Below are 23,441 nucleotides of genomic sequence, written 5' to 3' on the forward strand. Positions count from 1 at the left end.
GAAAAAGCTGCGAAAACTAAGTTTCTCATAAATTTAATGACAAAACCAGAACTCACATGAGACTGTTTATAATGTCTATTTATCTTGCTTACTATGAATTTTTATGTTTCTTGCATAGATTTAAATGTGTTTATTCCAGAATGCTGCTTTAGGCCTCCCTGGAGATACAACACAATATGCCATACTCACTGCATTACCTTTCTACACTCCAAAAATTTCAGATTCCAAAGCTCATTTGGGATTGTGGAGCTGTAATCAAGAATGCCTCTTCAAGATTAGAGATGAAATTTCTCAGCCGCTGGAGGGACTTGGGTTAAACTTAAAACAATAGCCTTATGGCCAGAAGAGTTGTTAAAAATGGATATTTTCTCCTAGAAGGCTGTGTTGAGAAACAGAACCAATATTTAACTTAGAGTTCAAACTTAAAAGTTAACACCAAACTGCCTACAGGACTTTGAGCCTCACATATAAGATCTTTTTTCCTACTCGTAAGATAAGAGGGTGGATGGGGAGTCACCAGATTAGGAAGAATAGAAAATAAGATGTATTATGGCAAACTTTTGGTGTTCCAACTTTGATGTGTCTGAAGCACTTAGTGTGGATTTCTCAATTAACAGGGGTTCTTTTTAGAGTGATGGTCTTGGTAGAGCCCATTTGCCTCCTGCTTAAAAGGCTCCTCTGTGTGACAATAAAGAGATCTTCCCAAACTAAGCAACATTTTGTGTTTTATTTTCTTGAACTTGAAATACCATGAGCATCAGGCTTAGCTGCTAGGCCATGTTGAGTATAGGAGTTATGGTAATCAAACCAAACGTTATATCATTGTTTCTCTACCTTGGCTGCATATTGGAATCATCCCCTGGGCAGCGTTGAGAAAAAGGTGAATGCCTGCATCACATCCTCAGAGATTCAGATTTAATTGTCTGAATGGCTCCTTGGATATCAGAATTTTTTAAGCTATCAGGTGATTTCAATACACAGCCAGGGCTGGGAATCCTGCTTTAGAAGAAGCCATTTCTTCTTCTAAATTGGAAGACATTTATAGTATATTATGTCCCAACGTATCTTTTGGATAAGCCTTTACAATGACTTTGATGAAACTATCATAGTAGACATTGTGTCAGTTAGTTATTGCTGTGTAACAAAAACGGGTAAAGGCTAATGGGAGTAGGAGGTGATGCTGCTAGTGTAGGCCCCCATTTTGAGTTTTAAAAAATCAGTTAAATAAAACAGACTAGCATTCTTTTGAATTTGTTGTTAACATCTGAATATTGATTTTCAAATAGAAGCAAGCATCTAGACATAATGTGAAATAAAAGCTCCTTGTGAACTTTATATATTAAAATTCTATCAGTCAGTTGAAATATAAATATATATTTATTACTACAAGAGAAAAATTGCTATTATAATTTATTGCAAAAGCGGTTAATTTTATGTACAAAAATCAAGGATTAAAAACTTTCAAATAATTAAATCAATAAGAAAATAGATCAGCAGCCAATACGAATATTAGGCAAGAATGCCTCTAGACAACTTTAGGAAGAACATGCTGTACCTTATGAGTCAACAAATGTTTGTATAAATTTAAGTAAGAATGGAAGACAGAATAATAGAAATTACATATAAACCATATTTATAGTCTTTGCGAAGTTATTAGTTTATTATTTATGACATTAAAAAAAATAACCTTCATAAGCCACATTTTTATTTTGCTATATAATTCCATTCAGGCTGTGAGTTTTTAAAGAAAACAACCTACTCTAGAAGTTCATTCTAAGTTGGTGATATTTGGCTTCAACCCAATATTTATTTTAACACTAGGCCATTTGGCATTCAGCCAAAGTGAGTATTTGCTACACTTCCAACATGAATTTTAGGAGCTGAATCAAGGGAGCTCCACAAATCCTGGGTCAGACACTGTCCAGAGGGTTCCTGGTTAACTGGAGCCTCTCACGCCCCCTGGCCAGCTCCCCCACTGAGAATCTTGTAGAATGTCAAAACCAGGCCTTGATATCCCTTCTTCCAAGGATGGGGTGAAGTTAGGATTGCCAGATTAAATACAGGGTGCCTAGTTAAATTTGAATTTCAGATAAACAATAAATTATTTTTTAGCATAAGGATGTCCCATGAAATATGTAAGACATTCCTACCTTGTTATTTGCTGTATGTGGAAACATTAGGTGAGGCCCCAGTTGCAAGAAACTTGTCATAAGAGTGTTTCTGAAACTCATTTTTTCTTCCCTTCTAACATCAAATGGGAGACACTGGAATAGAATGATAAATTCATAAGGTCTGACATAAAAGCTATTAGGAAGGGCTCCAGTTTTTAGTGGGAATGTTGTCTATCATTAAAAGACTAGTTTAAAACTGTGGAAACCTGAGTTTCAGTCCCAGTTCCACCATGGACTGCCTGTGAGATTTTGAGCTAACCATTTACGTTATTTCATAGCTCTAGGACTCCAATACTCATAAAGTACACCAATAAAAATGCCACCAGGGAAGAAATAGTGCTGCCAATTAAACTATGACACAATACAAAAACACTATTGATTATAAGGCATATCTTTATTTCAGAAATATTAAAATGTGGGGGAGAAATGAGTGTCTTAGAATTGAAATATAGTATTTTGACTTGCCTCATTTATATGAGAATAATTATCATTTTCCTGACTGAATTACACGTAGAGATCAGACCAAGAAATTAATAATCACTTCTTGTTTCTTAATCTAGTTTTAAGTCACACAACGGGGAACATTAGCTTCCAAGGTAGAATGTTTTCCAATGACTGTTCCTGTCAAAGTAGCGTAAAAGGAGGTTGAAATTTCTCATAGTCTTTTTAGAACAAATACTATGTGATTCCACTCATACAAAGTATCTAAAATAGTCTAAGTCACAGAAACAGTAGGTAGAAAGGTGGTTATCAAGAGCTGGGGGGAAAGGAAGTGGGGCAATTAGTATTTAGTGGACATAGAGTTTCAAGTGTTGCAAGATGAAAAAGTTCTAGAGATCCATTGCATAGCAATGTCAATATTCTTAACACTGCTGAAATGTACACATGAAAATGGTAAGATGGTAAGTTTAATGTTATGTGTGCTTTACCATAATAAAAAATTCTTATAGTCTTTTTGAAAGGTTCTTTTGTGTGTGGGTCAAAACTAAATAGTCTTTTGATCCACTGGGTGAAGAATTATCTTTATAATTATAATACATAAGAATCCAATGTTGTTTAAACAGAAAGTAGATGGATCTATGAGGTTGTATCATCTACCATCCATCCATCCATCCATCCATCCATCCATCCATCCATCCATCCACCTATCCATCCATTTATGCATCCAATAATCCTCCCAATGTTTACTGAATTTCTATTCTGTGACAGATACTGGGATAAACTTTGAGAAAACAGATGAAAGGGTCCTTATATTCAAGGAGAGGCCCCCAACAGTACTACAATGCCCTACTTATTAACAGATGAGTTTTCTTGCATCTCAAATCTGAAAAATAGATCATGTCCTTTTTTCACATGTAATGCTCTTTCTCCTCACTGACTATTCAAACCCCACCCATTTCTTCAAAAATCAACTCAAATCCTCCTGCTCTAAGAAGCCTTTCCTGGCTATTATGAATCTTCCCCTTTTCAAAACACCTAAGTTGCTTAAAGTATTTAATTTGGCTACTTGCTCAATTGGGTACTGGATATGTAAAATGCATAGTATGTTAGTTATACAAGCCAAAAAGAAACACCAGGCAGGATCAGGAAATACGAATATCTGGGGAGGGGGAGGGGTAAAATTTTAAATGAGGTAGCCAGTTAAAGGCTCACTCAACAGCAGAATTTTGAGGCGTGAAATAAATGAGGGGTGAGTCATGTGTGTACTTGGAAGAGTGGTATCCCAAGCAGAGGCTGGTAGTCCTTAGGTGGGAGTACACCTGGTATGTTGGAGCTACAAGGAGCGGTTATAATGGAGCGAATACAGGGATGAAGTTGGGAAAGGAAGTCAAAGAGGAAATGGAGCCAGGTCATGTGGGGACCTGTAAGTTTTACTAAGAACTTTGGCTTTTACTTTGAATGGAATGAGGCTGAGAAGCGATAAAATCTAACTTATTTATTTTTCCTTAGCTTATTTTTAACAGGATCTCCTTGCCCTCGGTGCTGAGAGTAGACCGTGGAGGTGGGAACAGGAGACCAAGTAGGAGGACACTGCAATAATTTTATCAAGAAATAATGATGGCTTGGACCCAGTGGTAGCAGTTAGGGTAAAGGAAAGTAGTTGAATTTGGAATATACTTGGAAATAGAGCTGTTAAGATTTACTGGTGGAATGGATGTGAAATATAAAAGAGAGTTAAGGGTGACACCTGGGCAGCCAAAAGGATGAAGCTGCCATTAACTGAGACTGGGAAGACTGTGGGAGGTAGGAGTTGGGGAAAACATTGTGAGTTTAGTTTTGTACATGTTAAGTTTGAGAGAATTATTAAACATGTAAGTAGAGATGTTGACTGGGCAAGCGAATGTAAGAATCTGGTATTTAGAGGGGATGCCCAATTTGGAGTTTATAGGTGGTATTTAGAGCCATTGTACTGGAAGAAATCAACTAAGGGAGTGTAGGTAGAAAAGAGAAGAGATCCAAAGACTGAACCCTGGAGTTATTGCTGTAATTATCTCCATCAGAGCAGAACACTCTGACCTGTCAGAAAGATGTGCTGCCCAAGCCTTCGTGATCCTTAGCATAAAACAGGATAGGAAATCCTCTGGAGGGAGATTATGAGTGTTTGCTGGGTATCTCTGGCATTAGGGAGAAAATGGACAAGAGAAAGCATTGGAGTTAAAAATAGAGAGCTCTCTGAGCATTCTGTGATCTACCTGTAAGCTCTCTCCAGCATGCGGAGTGGCACCACTATATGAAATTTCCTTTAAGACAAATGAATGAGACCTTTCCAGAGAGCACATACAGATTGCCAACAGACATATAAAAAGATGCTCAATGTCACTAATCATCAGCGAAATGCAAATTAAAACCACAATGAAGCCCTGGCCAGCTAGCACATTTGGTTAGATATGCCAACATTTAGGGTTCCACCCTTGGTCAGGGCACATACAAGAATCAACCAATGAACGCATAAGTAAGTGGAGCAACAAATCAAAGTCTCTCTCTCTCTCTCAAAAAATCAATCAATAAAAAATATTATTAAAAAACAAACAAAAATAATAATAATAAAAAATAAAACCATGAGCTATCACCTCACACCTGTCAGAATGGCTGTCATCAATAAATCAGCAACAAGCGCTGGTGAGGGTGTGGAGACAAGGGAACCCTTGTGCACTGCTGGTGGGAATGCAGATGGTGCAGCCACTGTGGAAAGTAGAATGGAGTTTCCTCAAAAAATTAAATATGGAGCTGCCTTATGACCCAGGGATCCCACTTAAGGGAATATATCTGAAGACACTCGAAATACTGATTTGAAAGAATGTCTGCACCCCTATGTTCACTGAGGTGCTATTTATAATAGCCAAGGTTTAGAAACAGCCCAAGTGTCCACGGTAGATGAGTGGATAAAAAAGCTGTGGTACATTTACACAGTGGAACACGATTCAGCCATAAAAAAGAAGGAAATCTTACCTTTTGTGACAGCATGGATGGACCTAGAGGGCATTATGCTAAGTTAAATAAGCCAGTCAGAGAAAAACAAATACCATATGACTTCACTTATATGTGGGATCTCATAAACAAAATAAATAAACAAACAAAAGAGAAACAGACTCATAGATACAGAGAACAGTCTAACAGCTGTCAGAGGGGTGGGGGCTGGGGGGCTGGGTGAAATATATGAAGTGATTAAGGAAAAAACCCTCACAGACACAGACACAGTATGGTGAATATACCAGAGGGAAAGGGGGTGGAGGCAGGTAGAAGAGGGTAAGGGGGGATAGATGGTGATGGAAGGAGACTAGACTTTGAGTGGTGAACACACAGTACAATAGTGAACACACAATACAAGATGGTGTATTATAGGATTGTACACTTAAAACCTATATAACTTTATTAACCAATGTAACCCCAATAAATTCAATAAAAATAAATTAAAAAAAATAATGAATGGCCCAGCCGGGCGTGGCTCAGTGGTTGAGCATCGACCTAGGATCCAGGAGATCACAGTTTGATTCCCGGGCAGGGCACATGCCCGGGTTGCGGGCTCGATCCCCAGTTGGGCGTGCAGGAGGCAGCCGATCAGTGACTCTCATTGATGTTTCAGCTCTCTCCTTCTCCCTTCCTCTCTGAAATCAATAAAGATATACTTTAAAAAAAAATGAATGAAAGCGGCTAGACACGAAGAGTACTTACTGACAGTATGGTTCCATTTACGTTAAGCACAAAACCCAGGCAGAACTGATCTGCGTTAGAAGTCAGGATAGTGGCTTCTCTTGCTGGTAGTACTGGAAGGGGCCACAAAGGAGGAACGTCTGTTTCTTGATCTGAGTGCTTGGTTACATATGTATGCTCAGCTTGTAAACATTCATCAGTTGTATATTTATGTGCACTTTTTGTTTGTGTATGTTACAGTTCAATAAGGCATAAAACCAAACACAACAAAAATATTATCCAATCTTTTTTTGAAGACTCCAGCTCAGAATGCAATTACAGGTATTCTGCCTAATAGGTGTGCTCTTCAAAAAAATAGAGTTAATGAAATTTGGGTTATTTATTTTAAGTGCTCAAGTAGAAGCCGCTATCTAAAGGAAGGCTGGGACAAATACTTTGATGAGATAAACAATTATTGTTGATGACATTTCAGAGCTCAGATGTTCTCAGAGTGAACCTTTTCTAAAATCCCCTTTCATATTTCAATTCTCCAATCAATAGGTGCAAAATTAAATTAAATTCTGCTTGCTTGGGAGCTTAATCATTTTAAGACCTTTTGAAGATCTCTCAATCATAACTCCACTTTTCAATGTTTATTTCCATCTGCATTGGGCCAACGTGATCAGAAATGTTCTTTTGAACTTTAGAAATTATAAAGGCACTTAGAGGCAGAAATTTTAATGCATGCTCTATAAATATTCTCATGTCAAAGATTTCAGATTTGTGATAGAATTAACATGGCTTTCGATAATTTAAAAGAAAAACATTTTCTAATATTGAATCATTTGAACTTACATGAATTGTTACTGCTTGTGATAGCAAAATATTTTACACTTTTCAAACAGATACAGAAGTAGAAGATACAGTATAACGAACCCCCATGAACTCATCACAGTTTCAACATTTGTCAATTGATATCCAATCTTGTTTCATTTATACCCCACTTATTTTATCTTTCCTCTCACTATATGATTTTAATGCAAACTCCAGACATCATATTTTATCTGTAAAGACTTCAGTAGACATGCACACACACCTCTTTTAGATAAAGACCATGATACCATTATCATTACTAAAATAAATGTAAAAAGTACTTTAATATTATCAAATAGTGATTCAGTACGATAATTTTCCTCATTGCCTTGTGATTGTCTTTTCCAGTGAGCTTTGGGTTTAGGATCCAATCAGGGTCCACACATTGCATTTGATGACTGTACCACTTAAGTCTCATTTAATCAATAAGCCCCTTGGCCCTTCTATCTTTTTCTCCTGCCATTATTTGTTGAAGAAATAAAGTTGAAGCTGTAACACTAAAATTTAACAAGTTGACTTTGGTCCTCTATTTCTATTTGAGTTCACACCTATTGCCCTAGCCAGTTTGTTTAGTGGTTAGGGCGTCGCCCTGAGGACCGAACAGTCCTGGGTTTGATTCCAGCCAAGGGCACATACCTTGGTTGCAGGCTCAATCCCCGGGCCTGATGGGGGGTGTGCGGGAGGCAACCAATCCATGTGTTCTCTTTCACATTGATGTTTCCCTCCCTCCCTCCCTCCCTCCCTCCCTCCCTCCCTCCCTCCCTCCCTCCCTCCCTCCCTCCCATTTTCTCCAAAAAGCAATGGAAATAATAATAATAATAATAAAATTAGAAAAATGCATATTAAGAAGATGAACTTCTGATAGAAAACTTATAAGGCCTTTTCCTAAAGAAGGAATACATGGCCAACAATGTACAAAAATGTATCTACCTTTAAATTATAAAAGAAGTCTATTTTTAGCTATTACATTGGCAAAGACAATAACTAGTGTTGGCCAAAGCTCAGAAAAATGAGCACATTACACACTGTGGTTGGAGTATATTGATACATTTCTGGATGACAGACTATATAGGTATCAATAGCCTTTCCATTTTAAATACACTTGGACTCAGAAATCTTAATTCTATTTATTCATCCTGAGGAAATAAAAAAGGCTGTAGGAAAATGATAACTATAAGATGTTCACTGCATTTTTGTTTATATTAATACGAAAATTGAAAACAGCCTAAGGGCATACTAATAAAAGGTCATTGACTCAATTATGGTATAAACTCTACAACTAAAATTTCTTCAGGCATTACAAATGATGTAGTAGTAGAATGTGTGATTGTACATATTTATGATGTTCATGACATATTAGGAAAAAGAAATGCTATAAAGCAACATAGTAGCTGAGTTCTTCCCGGCTACTGTGCAGTCCACAGACACATCTTGAAATCAAAACTGGCCAGTTAACGACAGAGGGAGGACCTGCCTGAACTGACCAAAAGTATGGACTTCATGTCAGTGAGAATTTCACCTCCATCACGTTGATATTTTTTATAAATTTGTGTTTCCTGAAGTTGTGTACAATCCTTACCAGAAAATACTGCAAATAATTTTTTTTAAACAGACATTGCTTTTGTAGTTTTTAAAAAAGTTTTAAAATTACAGCTTACATTCAATATTATTTTGTATGTACAGCATAGTGATTAGACAACCATATACTTTACAAAGTGTTCCCCTTGATATTGTACCCACGTGATGCAATACAGAATATAGTTATTACAATATTATTGACTATATTCACCAGGCTGTAGTTGTAAATAATTTTTAAAACCACTTCCTTAACAGTTCAAGAAAGTCATTATTCAAACTCGGATGGTAAAATATGGGATGAAACATCTTGAAAATAGTATCAGAGGAGCTCATTTTGACAGAAATAAATGACAAGAAAAAACCAGCAACTAAGTTAAGCCTCGGGCACTGTTCTGTGACTTCCAGTAAGATTGAGGTCTGAATATTGCATGATGTGGTTCTTCTGGAGACAGAACAGGAAACCCTGATGGCTCCAAAAAGGGAAAAGGGAGAATGCAGAAGAGAATGAAATCAGTGACAGCTGCTCCAGACTTTTGTGTGACTCACAGCATTAAAGTTTACTGAACCATAGGAGTCCAACAGGATTAGCATCTCATTAATCAAAAGAGGTTAGGATTTTGGCAGCATGGAAAAAACTGGACAACTAATGCGAATGCAAAAGCCTTTTAAGCCAAAATACTTATGTGGTCTTATAAATACCACCAATTCCTTAATTCTTCCATTTGTACTATATTAGAGAATCTCCAATTTTAGACATTTTAAATCAACCATTAGTGAAGTATTTCCCACAGGATATTTAAATTACATATTGTTAGTATCTTTTATTATCATAGGTATCCTTGAATTCATTTAGTTTGTATAATCAAACCTAGTTAGGCATTCACACGATATAAGAGAAACTGTAGGTACCTCTGTAAGATCCATCATAGTCTTCATTCTTACATTGTTGAACTGCTCTTTGGATAACTTAAAATAAACCAATATTGTTTGCAGTCACATTAATCATGCAGGTTATTATTTAAGCGTATCAAGTACAAAAATCTCTCTTATAATCAGTGCAGGCCCTGTCAAAACATCAGATTGGTTAGGTCATTCCTTTCTGAAAGTCTTTGGGGAATAGTCAAGGAGACTAAACATCTCTTACAGTGCCCTGTTTCAGCTGTCTAAATAAATCTATCTCTTAATCTAAAGGAAAAGGCAAGTTTGAAAATCTGATATCTTTATAATTTTTTCATGTAGTTAAGTGTTTCCACTTAGTAACTTTGGTATCCCATAATCCTTGGAAATTACCACCACTCACCTACAAAATTTGAGTTTAGAAGTATCTAATCCAATGTTAGCCTGTATTTTTGGATTACAAATAGATGTATTTGCCCCTTTATTAAGAACATAGTAATACTCATACAACAGAATGCAATCCCTGAAAACTATTCCTACATGTAGATCAAGCCTTTTGTTGGAGAGATAATTGAGTAGACTAGGTGCACTAAAAGCAATGGAAAAACAGTACCTTAATAAATAGTGGCCTAGGAGGGATGTAAAGCAATGGAACAATCTATTAAAAATTCACATTGAGGGAAATGGAAGTGAGTGGTGGGGCTGGCTGGGTAAGGGAGCTGAGGGACTGTTTCCAGAGCAAGCTGAAGATGGATACTAGAGAAGTTGGATCTTAGCTAAAGGACAGTATTGCAGTTAGTGAAATTTCAGCAAGTGGGCCTTTTGAAAGTCATGATCTTCTTGGAAAAGGTTTTTCTTGTGTGAAAAATGAATTTTTGGCCAGTCATCCGCTTGAATTATCAGAAAAAAATTTCCAGCTCAACCAAGATAAAATGAGATTTTCCACACTGAGAAACATCCGGTGTCTGTTTGCTCCACTAAAATTACAAATGGAATTCAAGGCAGTGCAGCAGGTTCAGTATCTTCCATTTCTTCCAGACTCATACCTTTCACTGGATATTTTGAGGGGTAATGATGAGACGGCTGGATTTGAAGATATTCTTAATGATCCATCACAAAGTGAAATAATGGGAGAACCATACTTGATGGTGGAATACAAACTTGGTTTACTGTAATGCAGTGTGCTGATCATAGAAATGGAGGGGTATAGCTGTTTATAGTCATCTTTTTACTATAATTTTATGTATGGAACATTGTGGAAATAAATAATAATAATAATAAAAATTCACACCGAGGAAATATTTACAATAAACACCCTATCTTAGCCCTGTGGTTTTTGTTTGAAGTGCTGTCATTTCATTTGGAGGAGTGTTAGTGGTCTTCTTCTTTTTTTTTTTTTTTTTTGATTTAATAAAGTTTTATTTTTCAAAATGTACAGCTGGTGGGACCTGTTCAAGTACCTTCACTACCAGGTGAGGTATCCCTGCCTTTGGTGTTTCTGGTGTAAATTACTTGAGCTTTGTGCTTCACTGGGTCTTTGTCTTTCTTGGCCAGCTTTCCAGCATCTTTCTTCTTCTTGTAAACCTTGGGTGGCATGGCGAGACTCAAAGAGCGGCTGCTACCACTGCGGCCTCAATAAGATGTCCAGTTCACCTCTTTTTGTTTGCCAGACACAATACTCAGTGGTATTAGAGGTTAAAAAAAAAAAAAAAAAGATTTGTTCACAGTCCCTGACATCAAGGAACTGATCATCTAGCCAGTGGTATATATAATTTTAATATTACTTTTCTTTTTATACAGAAAACAAACTGAAAAGATGCATTTAAAATGTAAACAGTGATTCTGAGTAGTAGGACTGCATTTGACTTTATTTTTCTTTTATGTGTTTGTGTGTATGTGTCTGATTCATATTTTTCAAATGTTCTATTACAACATAATGTTGATAATTATTTTATGGCTTATCTATAGATCCTCTGCTTCAGGGCCTCTCATGTGCCTGCTCTGGCAGGGGCTACACTCATCTTAAGGTTTCACTAGGGAGGATCTACTTCCAAATTCCCTCTGGGGCTGTTGGTAGGGTTCAATTCCTTGTGGGCTGCTGGCTGGAAGCCTCCCTCAGCCCCTTGCAATATGTGGACCTCTCCATAGGGCAGTTCTCAACCTGGTAGCTGGCCTCCGTCTGAGTGAGCAAGTGAGAGATCAAGAGAGAAGCCCATGTTTTTACAATCTAATATCAGAAGTAACATCCTATCACTTCTGCTGTATTCTACTCATTAAAAGCTAGTCATTAGGTCCCTCCCACACCCAAAGGATGGACAACCAGGAGGAGAGAACATTGGCAGCCATCTTAGAGACTACAAGCAAAAACATTCACACCCTTGAGGCATAGCAGATTTCCAAAAGTCTCATGGCCAGTTGCAACATCAGCTCGAAGCCCAAAATCTCATCACTGAAATCAGATCAGGGTGGGTGAAGCTCCTCAGGTATAATTCTTTAAGTACAGCTCCTGGAGCAGTTCCTCTCCATCTGAAGACCCATGAAGTTAATGAGACAAGTAACCTGTCTAACACTCCCAACAAATAATGATGGATCAGGCATGAATAACTGCAATAAGAAATTTTTGTTCACAAAGGCTGGAAATGGAGACTCAAAGGAGTCACTACATCCAGCCCACACCTAACAGTAGGGGATTATGCCAGGGCCTGAAAACCAGGAGGTAGGATCACGGGGGGCCATCTTAGAGGCTGCCTACCACACTGCCCTTCTGTTTGACTCTAATAATAAAAGAAGTAAAATTTTAGATAAGCATTTTATGAAGCTAGAGGCATAGCTGATTTTTTAAATATATATATATATATATATATATATATATATATATATATATATATATATACACTGCATTGCTGTGAGTTTGTAATGCAATTTTTTCTTTGGCTTAGGGTAAAAATTCTTTTCGATTGCAAGATTATTGGAGGAAATTGCTTAAAAATATCTTCCTCTATCATGGCTGTAGACCTGATCATTGATTCTCAGGTTGTCCAGTTTTCCAAAAATTTTCAAAATGTTTTCCTAAAGGTTAATTTAGCATGTTACAGCTCCACACTTAATCCTTTAACTGGATTCTGTATTTCTTCTTCAATTTATCAGTACATCTTGCATTTGCATAAAAATCAAATTACATTCCTTGGTGAAACATCAGTATCTCTACTTTGACTATGAGAGCTGTTCTAGTTTCTTTTTCGTACTACTGACTGAACTAGAGAAATAACTTTTCCACTATGCTGCTTAGTTACTACATAAATCTATTTTTTTCGTAATCATCCATTTTCTAAAAATAACAAAAATGAAGAACTGTGATAAAAACTAGCAATTGCTGGTAGACCAGGCTCTACATCAATTACCTAAACACTGAATAAATACAGTCTCAGATAAAGAACACTGAATTTTGCTAAATGTGCAGTTTGAGAACTTCTTCTGATTGAGCAATATGTGCTGGATGCTTTGTGGTATTTTGAAATCTAATTTTATTAACTGAAAATATCTATAATGAATATATACAAACTAAGGCATAGATTAGGATAGATTAGGTATTTTTTTATTTATGTTCTTAGAATGATGTCAAAAGAACAACAGCAAAAATTTAGAGCAGCATACAGTGGTACCTTAAGATAACTGGAATCCTTACGATAACTGCAGTATCTTTAAAAATGCTTCACATTTTTATTATTGTATGGTATTTGTATTCAAGAATCCTACCTTTTTTCCTTATATAAGTAAACCTATAATTTTGTGAATCATTTATCCAAAAATGCAAAGAGAACAAATACATTCAATATTTCTTAATTAACACCTGACTAGTTTGGGGTTCTTTTTGTAATATAAACATGCCATTCCCTTCTATCAGTTTTTATCTTCAATAACGTATGAAAGATCCAAAATCAAATTGGCTGTCTCCACAGCCACCTGTAGGCCACTAAGCTTAGCAGTGAAACAGTCCAAGGTCAGGCTGTCGGCTGAGCCCGGAGCTTCACGTGGACAGCACGGTTGTGGTGCAAAGGGCTGCCGAGTGCTCCTTAAGAAAGACCAGCTGAGTTCTTCCCGGCTGCTGTGCAGTCCGCAGCCGCATCTTGAAAGCAAATCTGGCCAGTTAGCAACAGAGGGAGAATCTGCCTGAACTGACCAAAAGTGTCCATACTTCATGTCAGTGAGAATTTCACCGCCATCATGTTCTAAAGAGCCAGTGAGAGATTCCAGCGCACTGCAAAATGCTTCAGTAATTAGTCGAAGTTCTGTTTGAGTACACCCACCATCTTTCAGAATGCTTTCTGGGTCATTAAAGGTCTAAAGAGTAATGAAACAATTAAAAACACATACAGAGCAATTAATGTTATAAAAATGTTTCTGAAAAAGAGAATACTTGATAAAACCCTTATTCATAAAGGTACTACTAACTTTCAATTTACTTAGGGGTTTGGCACAATGCTAGTGGGCATATATGAGTCAGCTGGCCAGGCTATAATGCCATCACCTGGCTGTTTATAATAAAAATGTATGTTGCCAGTCATGTTATCAGGATGAATAAATCAGAATAAACCACATAATCAATGTATTCTGAATGACTGCCCACTAGTGCCTCCCTGATATATGAAAAAAAGGCATAATGCTTATATTATAGTTACTATACACAGGAAGAATTCCTGAAGTCTAATGTCCAAACGAAGTATTTATTTATATTTGGCAAAATGTTTGAGAGTTGTTTAAAATGAGAACATGCATATTACTAAGATAAAATCCATTTAGGAATGTGTGCAATTTTTACATTAATGTTTCTAAAATATTCTTTTTTTTAAATTAAAATGACTTTAAATTGTTTTTTGGTTCCACCATGCTAAAAAGTTTATTCCAGAAATTCCATGAAAGAAAAAAAAGTAATATACTGGCAAACTAATAACTGAATGATTGTTAAAAATCCATACCCTAACTACTTAAAAACAGTTACCACATTTTTTTCTTTTTTACCCAGGAGGTTTGAACCAGATGAGATCATCTCTAATGCATATTATTTTCCCATAATTAAAAAAAAACTTTTAAAAAATATGTTCTTTATTGGTTTTAGAGAGAGAGGAAGGGAGAAAGAGAGAGAGAAATATCGACATGAGAAACATCGATCGGTTGCGTTCCGTACATGCCCGGCTGGGGATCGAACCTGAAACCTGGGCATATGCCCTGACTGGAAATTGGACCTGGGACCCTTTGGTGCTGGAACAATGCTCCAACCAACTGATCCACACCAACTAGGGCACCCATATTTTCACTGCTGTATTGTTTCCTCAAAATCCTACTCAAGATACCTCCCTCCTCCAAAGAACTTTTCCTAGTTTACTCAGTCCCATTTGCAGACTATATTATTGTCTACTCAGCATTCAGAGGTTGGCACTGATTTTGTTTCCCATAATAGATATTCTGATAACTTTTCATGAATGGGCTTTATCATCACATAGATTTTAAATTATTTGATGAAGTAGTATGGGGCTTGTCTATAAAAAACGTTTATACTCTCTCCAGTCCCAGTCATTCACTAGAAGCTCTGCAGTCTCTTGATAACACTCCCGACCAACCAAAGAATCAACTGCAAATATCTAAAAAACACATAGCTGTTTGTATCCACTTTCAAATAAAGTAGGTCAGTATACATGAAATAATTAGTCAAAACTGTAATGCACTAAATTTATCTATTGTTACGAAATGGTTTCCTAGATTAATAAAAAAGATTCTTTTTGACAAAAAAAATATTTATCATAAATGGATACCAGTTTAAAAATTATAATAGAATGTAATATTTGGAATGCTTTAAAAAATAAAATTAAGTCTTTTCTTGATGATCCAGAAAGTATTGAAGTATTTTGCAAAATTTTAACACTTTCCTTGTGAATATCAATTACTATTATACACAGCAGTTGGGATCTCTAACATGACAACTCCAATTAACATTTCAACATGCAATATTTAGATAACACCCAAAGAAAGTGATCATTTGGTAATAGGTTATATTAATAATAATAATTGTGATAAAGATATTACCTTATATTTGCAAGTGCTATTTTCCTCAAGTGTTTTCCAATACAATATCTGATACAGACTACAGAGAAATTAAGCGTTAAAGGCTCCAGGGTATTCTGGTTTGGCTTATCTCATAAGATGAATACTGCTGAGAACTGAGAAAATCTGAGAAGGACTATCAAACCTACCTTGTGTCTGATATATGCTGCCAAGTGAGTTTCAGTACAGCCACCTCCCAACAAAACACAGGGTTCCTTGATTGTTAACTGCAAAACATGCAGTGCTGTCTGACATGTGAGCTGCAAGACAAAGAAATCATTAAAATCAGACAGTGACATCAGATACACAAAGAAATATAGCCATGTTCTCAAGGCAACTTAAATAGTAAACTCAGAGTCTGATTTCAATTGCAAAAGAACAAAACCTGTGTTTCCAAGGTTATAATGTGATGAGTACATTTTGGAATAATAAAGATTAGAAATTAAAGAAAAACATCTTAGCCAAATGTTTGTTTTCATGGACTAGATTAATATCGTCTTTCATATATATACTTAGCTCTGCAAATTGAGATTCAAAAATGAATCAGTTTAGTCTAAATAAATTAGCTGAATAACTCATACAAAATTTATTTCAAGTTGCTATGGAAATAATACAGCTACAACCCAGCAGTAATAAAAAACCACAACACATAGACCTTTAATATTTACCAAGGCTATAACCTTGAGCATACATGAATCTTCAAGCTTGTGACCAACAGCATAGGTTAGCACTTTCCTTGTGGTGCATGTGTTATTGCTGGCAGAGAACACCAAACTCTATTAAGAGGTGGATGATGGGTATTCCTGGGGAACTCATTATCTAAGTGAATTATTCATACACATTTAGCATCAAAGAGGACATAATTCAAGTTAATTTCTTAAGGAAAGGTCATATGTTAAGGACTTTTAGATTATTTATAAATACTAGAAATAATAAATGGTAACATATGCCAGGTCGACAGTAGTGACTTTAGTTCTCTCATTTTTATTGTTTTTGCTCTCTATACCACATAGGGAAGTTATGGGGGGAGAAAAGCACAGCTCACCCATGTGAAAAAAATTACACCTTTCTGAATAACTATTTAATCCCTGCCTCAGCCCCTAGATATGGAAGTCAAAGTTCATTATCTACCTTCAGCTCATCCCAGACAGTGTCATTTCTGTTGCAGAGAAGCAAGCTGCAGACAGTTGCTTCATTTGGAATGAGATGAAAAAACCACTTGGAGCCAAATTTTGCAGTGGACCAATCCTTCACACTTCCATAACTACTAGGAGAGATTGAGCTGAGAGAACCAATAGGCTGTGTTCCTATTTTTTAAAGTTTAGAAAACACAAAACATATGAGTAAAGATGGAATATACAATCATTTAAAATGATAATATTTTTTTCCTAGCCAATGTAAGCCCCACAAGCATATCATTTAAAATATGACATACAGGATAAAGAACAAGATACATCTTCTTAGACCTAAGAAATAAGCAGTATTCTGCTATTAAAACAATATACAAATGAAGTAAAGCTGAGGTTCTTTTAGTTCATGGACTTCTTAGAACATACTTCTGAAGCTATTTTGTACTCTCTAGAAAAAGGAACACAAAATTTTGCATACATTTTCTGAGAGTCCAGAAACTCTGGAAGCCCATTCACGGATTACAGATCCAAAATAAGAACCCCACTAATCTGAATAGGGTGAAAGCACAGACTATTGTTTTTAAAAGGCATTATCATCTTTACCTTAAAACATACAAATTAACCTATCCAAATAGCTGTATTGGGCTCTACTTAGTGTACAGATTTTTTAATTTATTTTTTGCCTAGCAACTGTTTATATGTAAACAGCTTCCTAAATTATGTAAAAATAAAATACGTAACATTCGAATTGCATTTGTCATTCTTTGATATATTATTTTGCCTGTCCTCCTGCACAGGTAAAATTTTACAAAATACAAGTTAATAAAAATAGAATAAGCTAGGACTGGAAGGTTCCAAAATCTCTAAAATGTAGTGGAAGTTACATAAGAAATGACACCAAACTCCTATAAGAAATAATAAAGCAAGTCTGAAGTCTTAACCTTAAAACTGTAACTGAGCAATGCACTCCTTGGGGCCAGTTTCCTCCCTCACACCAACGAAGTTAAAACAATAACGTCTAGAATGTTTCCAGCTCAAAAAATTTATAAGAGACCAGAAAATAATCACTGAGCAACTTCACTTCTTTGAATATCCTTTCTTCAAGACTTCTGAAGCTTCAAAGAATAAAGAATACTTGAGTGATCTAAAATTTAAGGGAAAATCAAAAGCCTACATCTTGTATAATTTCACTTGGTGTACACGACAATCTATAGTGAGAGGATCTGACTTTATTGCTTATCAGCTACTGGATGTGGAATAAGTCACTCATGCCACTTTTCAGGGTGGGCTTCCCCATGAGTTAAAATGGGAATAATGTCTACTTCACAAATAAACCGAATGTTAAAAATGCTTTGTAAGCCATAACAAGCTTCACACACACATCACCCATGCAATGACTCCACTACCTGCCCCATGCATAATCACTCCACTATTCAACCCAGACCATCAATAAAGAGGAATTTTGTTAGAGTGGGAGAAAGAAGGTAACGTTAACCAAGATATACCCTGGAAGATGAATTAGCCCAAAACATATTTTACCTTTGTCTCAAAAGGTCTCTTATCCTGAGACCTAGGACTAAAGCTCTAGCTATTAATACTATGTTCTAATTGCATGTGGGATAAATAACAACTGTGGACTGATGTGGAAACTCAATGCCCACTTATATTGTTTTTATGGGAAAATGCTTCATACTAACTAATCTGTAATAACTAATATTCATAACAGAAATTACCTGATTCATGAAAAGCCAGCAAATATTTAAGTATGTGAGTTTGACCCATATCAACAATGAATTAGAGAATTATTTTCATTATTTAATAATTTCCTCTTTGACAATCATTTGACAGTCCTACAAAGATAGGGCAGTAACCCAGAGATGTTATGTATTCAATACTTGACATGCATAGTACTCTTTTTTGATGATTTAAAATGAGAAAAATTAGTGAACTTTAACAATGGTTTACCTAATAACTTAAAAATTACAATCAATCAGAATAAAATGACCATGTTTCTGACTGATTGTTAATGCAGTTAAGGAATATTAAAAAGTAGCTCAAATCAGGAAATCTTCAGTTTGTTGTTACTCTTTGGCTCTAATAGGTAAATGTCAATCTCACATCTGCTTTTAATTTACTGAGTTTGTGAAATACAGTGAATTTTTGCCTATTACTAACATTTTAGGACACCTACTGTGTATCAGGCCTGCTGTAAGCTCTGAAAATAAAAGATGTTCCTGCTTCTCAAGCTCAGCTGGAAATATTTTAAACTAGAACACCACACACACACTGACATCACAGTGTGACACATACATCCTTAATTAGGAATCACTATTTAGGCAGAAGTACAGTTGTTTGCTGGAGTTATATAAGAGTAAAGAAAAGGGAATATTCTAGCTGCAAAATTACCTTCTGAATTATATGACTTAAGAGCTTTGTAAAACTCAAGTAGAATAATTTTGTGTAAGGTGTGAAAGACCTTATGATTATGAGGATGTTAGTCTTCCCAGTTACCTGTAATATATTTGAGTGAAGTTTTAGACTATGACAGAATGTAGTACATTTTAGACCTGGCAATACACAGAAAACAGCCATAATCGCTCAGTCTTTAATAAGTGCATAATACAGGATCTTTTTCAGAAACGCTTGCTGCCAGAAATTATAGTCACATATGCTGTGAGGTTGGCGGCTTCTAAAATTTTTCAAGATGTTAACATTGACACACACCAAGAATATCTCTGCTCAAAAAAAGTGTGATTTATTAACTCTAAGGGGCAAAAGCTGAGTGTTTTTACCTGTCACTTTACTCAAGGGTTCCATCAGAGCCACTCCAACTCTGTCTATGGCAATAACACGATGCATGCTGAGAAGCTGTTTCAGAGATGGGTGTATAACTTTTTGGCACAAGACAAGATCTATGTGATCACTAACTAGCTGCCTTCCTAGGTTAAGCAACTGGTCCAGAACTGCATTTTCAAGAGAAACCCCATAATTGACCACCACAGTTCCTTCTCCAGTATCAGAAAGGTCTCCAGATAAAGACACACAAAAGAGTGCCACCTTGAGGGAATCTGATTTTTTGATAGGCAGTATCTTCCTCAGCTGAACTTCTGACATTTCAATAAGTATGCCAGGCAACACAGTAGAGTCTAGAACTCTTTGACCCTTTAAAGGTACAATTATACTCCTTCCTAAAATGATGTGGTCTTCAGTGTTTTCTGGAATTGTAAGCAAAAAGGCTCTCAGAATCAGAGTACTGATGTGGTCTATTTCCTTTCTGGTGAGCATACAGGCAGGCTTACTTGTTAATATACTGCATACCAAACAAAGGAGGGTCTGAGTACTACTAAAGTCAACTGGGATTCGACAACCACAGACCTCAGACTTGAGGTAACTGGTGCAGAGGCTCAAAAGTTGCTTATTTAATTTAATGACAGTGGTGGGTGTCAAGTCTAGTCTCTGAACATTTTCAATCAGGTTGCAGCAAAGAATGGCTGTGAACAAACCACAATCACTGAAGCACGAAACATGATTCTGCACGGAAGTTGTTAGGATCTTTAAAATGGGGTGAGTGACGGAAAGGTTGGCGAGCAGGGCTGACGACTGTGAGGTTGTGCACACAGAGCCTCCAAGGCTGTTGTGTAGTTGCTTCAGCCTCCCAGAAGGGCCATAGCACGAGGTTATGATTCCTTTCAAGACAGAAAGGGTGGCCCTGACTCTCTCACTTGTCAGTGGTTCACTTTTACACAGTGATGGCTTTTTAGCTTCCAAACGAGACATCTCACTTCAGGTGGTAATTTGTGAAGATAGCTTTTATTTTGTTAACCATAGTTTTCTATTTAACATTTTAAAAAAGTATTCTTCAGGAATGACAGTCTGAATACGCAGCATTGTGGTTATAAAATTAAATAGCTTCATGTTTATGAAGCTAATCAGCATGTAATGATTTAATGACATATTAGTAATTCCAAATTTTAATTTTACTTCATTCTCTGATACTCTTTTGTTTGTCTCCAGACTGAGATTTTACAGACTGTTTTGCAGCCCTCTGTATAAAGTATGTTCCAAGATGGACACCTATGAAAGAAACCCCAGCTACAAGAAGCCAGTTCTTTCTAATCCAACTGGTGTTTTTCATTTCTTCTTTCAATATCAAGCTCAGATTCAAAGCTGCTTCTTTCTATAGGAAATAAAAATAAAACATTTTAGAGAAATAATTCCAAAACATCTTATAGACTGCAGTTTAATAATTTATTTTAATGCTCTGTTCCCTCTTTAGAGAAAGAAACTACTAACTGGCACAGCCTCAAGAAAATGAGAAATGTAAATCAACTTAGACTAAACATTCATTCCTTTATTCTTCAATGAATCCCTACAAGAAAAAGTGCTGACATTTCAATGATTTTGGAAGGCACAACAACACAGCTAGAAAGCTCACAGTACAGTTACTTGAATATGATATGCTTCTAGAAGAGAAATGCTACATTACAAAACTCATAGAACTTGGTCTGAGTTCTAAAGAAGTCCCAAGTGTTCTTATTGTTATATCAAGATCTAATGTGAGGGTTTTTCCTTATTACTTTGGTTTGCTTGGAAACCTTAGGTCTCAAAAGAAGTACATTTATATCAAATCCTGCTTATTAATACCTATGAAAACAAGGTAACTGTTAGTATTCCTACTGCAGAGACTCCAATGTATAGTTGATGTTTAGCTGTAGAAGTTTTACAGCACACTGAATCAAAGAACAAACCATGTTTTAAATATCTGGCTACAGTCAGAGCTAATTTTCTGTAGTTTTACCCTATCAATCAGTGATTTTCAGTTTTGATGTCCTACAACTAATCCTCCCCACATCTTCTGGCTACTAATATCTTTATAAAATGAGAAAGAAAGAAATCATTGAAAGTGTTGGTGACTCTCAAAAATAACAAATTATTTTGAAGCTAAAACATTAGATACTAAGGAATGAATACAATTAGTTTTGTCTTGGAAAAAACAGGATAATAATAAAGAAAAGAACCTTTTGCAAGTTACAGATTTGCATGCTCTGGAATGGATTTATGGCAAGGAGACAACTGCTCTTTTGTATACATTCAAGATCTTGGTGACACTGCTAGCGAAAAGGACAGGACAAGTAATGGACTGAATGTCCTTTCTCTTTTCATCCAAATGGATCTGCCAGGTAAGTAGCAAGTCTCTGTGGAAGAAACTTTTCTAGAAGCAACTACAGAATAATATTTTGACTGTGGATAATAAAATCAACAGGTAACTTACCAATTTCGGCTCTTTTTGTTAGAATTCTATACTTTTTAAAAGATAAGGTTTCCCATTGTTGGAACATACCATTTTGCAGGAACACACTATTTGGTTACAGATTAAATCAACTTACCTGAAGAATGCAATCCTGCTACTTCTTTTGGATGTGGTCCTTCTGAAGACTTGCAAGTGCCAGACTATCTGGCTCAGGAACGTTGTCCTTGCTAGGTACTTGGAAAACAGGGCTGCTTTTGATTCTGTGCCACCCCACATGTATGAGCCCAATTAAAGGTACCATAACAACCAGAACTTTGTAGTCTCTCCAGAAGCTCTGAAAGCTCATAGTACTTCAGCATCAGTGAACCTAAGAAAAGGTAACAGTTAAAAGCGAAACAAACAAAAATAATCCTTCAAATTACATCTATAAACCACCACAAGCAGAATATTGCACTCTAATAAAAGCTGACTGTTAAAACATTTTTAGTTACAATATACTATAATGTTAATTAACTTTTGAGATATGTTATAGATCTAAAGAGATAGCAGGAAGTTAGGCTTGGGAAACCTAGAAAGCATTACTAAACTTTTAGTCAACAATTGTAAAGGAGCACCATTACCTGCTGGGAGAGTTACATCAATCTTTTCAGTCACTCATGCATGAATATAATTTTTTTTTATAAAATTTCCTTAAATATGCAATAAAAATTTAGATTCTATGTTTTGACAGGATTAAGTGATGGTGTTTCAACTGAGACTGGGACAGTCATTCATGGATTCCAACTGCAGTCAAAAAATTATGGCTTGAACTCTATGAACTAGGATGAATTAATACCATTTCCACATTTATGTGAGGAACAACTGCATTTCAGACTGTTTACCCTTATTAGTAATAACTCTCCCCTACAGGGGTTACTGTTAACTCCATTTACATGAAGAAATTGGGGCTAGTAAATTGCTTGAAGTTATAAAGCTAGTTAGTATTGAAAAGAGATTTTTTGTCTGCCTTTGATTTGGAAAGTGTGGAGCAAGGCCCTGGAAGTCTGTTTCTGATGATCAGTTGGCTTTGGGAACTTGAGTCTAGACCTCTAAAGACTCCTTATACTTTTCTACTTCAGGGACACTCATGAGGCTTTAGTGATTAGCTTACAAACTTGTGAAGATAAGGGACCACTTTCCAAGTTATTTTCTGAGCACAGAACAATAAGGATTGCTTCATCTTCTATGGGATATATCAAGAATTGGGTTCAATTGCATGCATATGAGTTTTGGTATCAAGAAATCCCTTATAGTAATTTTGTGTGAATACCA

The 23,441-nt window shown here is 36.1% G+C and overlaps 3 protein-coding genes and 1 pseudogene across 5 annotated transcripts; 1 reads left to right on the forward strand and 3 right to left on the reverse strand.

The window, feature by feature from the left end:
• The first annotated feature begins 10,399 nt into the window (after positions 1 to 10,399).
• Positions 10,400 to 10,835, forward strand: LOC308562747 (proteasome maturation protein pseudogene; annotated as a pseudogene). Its single transcript has one exon. The product of its transcript is annotated as a proteasome maturation protein pseudogene (transcript).
• A 2,388-nt stretch (positions 10,836 to 13,223) lies between these two features.
• MKKS (MKKS centrosomal shuttling protein) lies at positions 13,224 to 22,497 on the reverse strand. 2 transcript variants are annotated; one of them, XM_081150245.1, is made up of 5 exons: positions 22,267 to 22,497; positions 19,672 to 21,056; positions 16,881 to 17,056; positions 15,899 to 16,009; positions 13,224 to 13,991 (listed from the first exon to the last, which is right to left on the reverse strand). In XM_081150245.1, the coding sequence occupies exons 2-5, from the start codon at positions 20,654 to 20,656 to the stop codon at positions 13,551 to 13,553; spliced, it is 1,713 nt and encodes a 570-aa protein (XP_081006371.1). In that variant the 5' UTR covers positions 20,657 to 21,056; positions 22,267 to 22,497; the 3' UTR covers positions 13,224 to 13,550. The 2 variants fall into 2 exon arrangements, with proteins under 2 accessions (XP_081006371.1, XP_081006372.1); XM_081150246.1 differs by lacking the exon at positions 22,267 to 22,497 and having other exon boundaries at positions 20,383 to 20,660.
• Positions 20,671 to 21,014, reverse strand: LOC308563306 (uncharacterized protein; the record flags this gene model as incomplete). The annotated part of the gene is made up of 1 exon (XM_081150249.1): positions 20,671 to 21,014. The coding sequence occupies one exon, from the start codon at positions 21,012 to 21,014 to the stop codon at positions 20,862 to 20,864; it is 153 nt and encodes a 50-aa protein (XP_081006375.1). The 3' UTR covers positions 20,671 to 20,861.
• On the reverse strand, positions 22,267 to 22,476 carry LOC308563305 (uncharacterized protein; the record flags this gene model as incomplete). Its single annotated transcript, XM_081150248.1, has 1 exon — positions 22,267 to 22,476. One exon carries the CDS (start codon positions 22,474 to 22,476, stop codon positions 22,285 to 22,287), a length of 192 nt encoding a protein of 63 aa, XP_081006374.1. The 3' UTR covers positions 22,267 to 22,284.
• Positions 22,498 to 23,441: the final 944 nt, after the last annotated feature.

This window comes from Miniopterus schreibersii, assembly GCF_964146895.1.
Source record: "Miniopterus schreibersii genome assembly, chromosome: 10".
In the NCBI taxonomy this organism is placed as follows: Eukaryota; Metazoa; Chordata; class Mammalia; order Chiroptera; family Miniopteridae; genus Miniopterus; species Miniopterus schreibersii.

Coding starts and splice junctions, on each gene's coding strand:
- MKKS (XM_081150245.1), bottom strand. CDS start 20,656: ATGTCTCGTTTGGAAGCTAAAAAGCCATCACTGTGTAAAAGTGAACCA. Junction 17,057..19,671: donor ACCCTTGAGTAAAGTGACAG/GTAAAAACACTC, acceptor TTTAAAAAATAG/GAACACAGCCTATTGGTTCT. Junction 16,010..16,880: donor CTGTCTGGGATGAGCTGAAG/GTAGATAATGAA, acceptor TTTGTCTTGCAG/CTCACATGTCAGACAGCACT.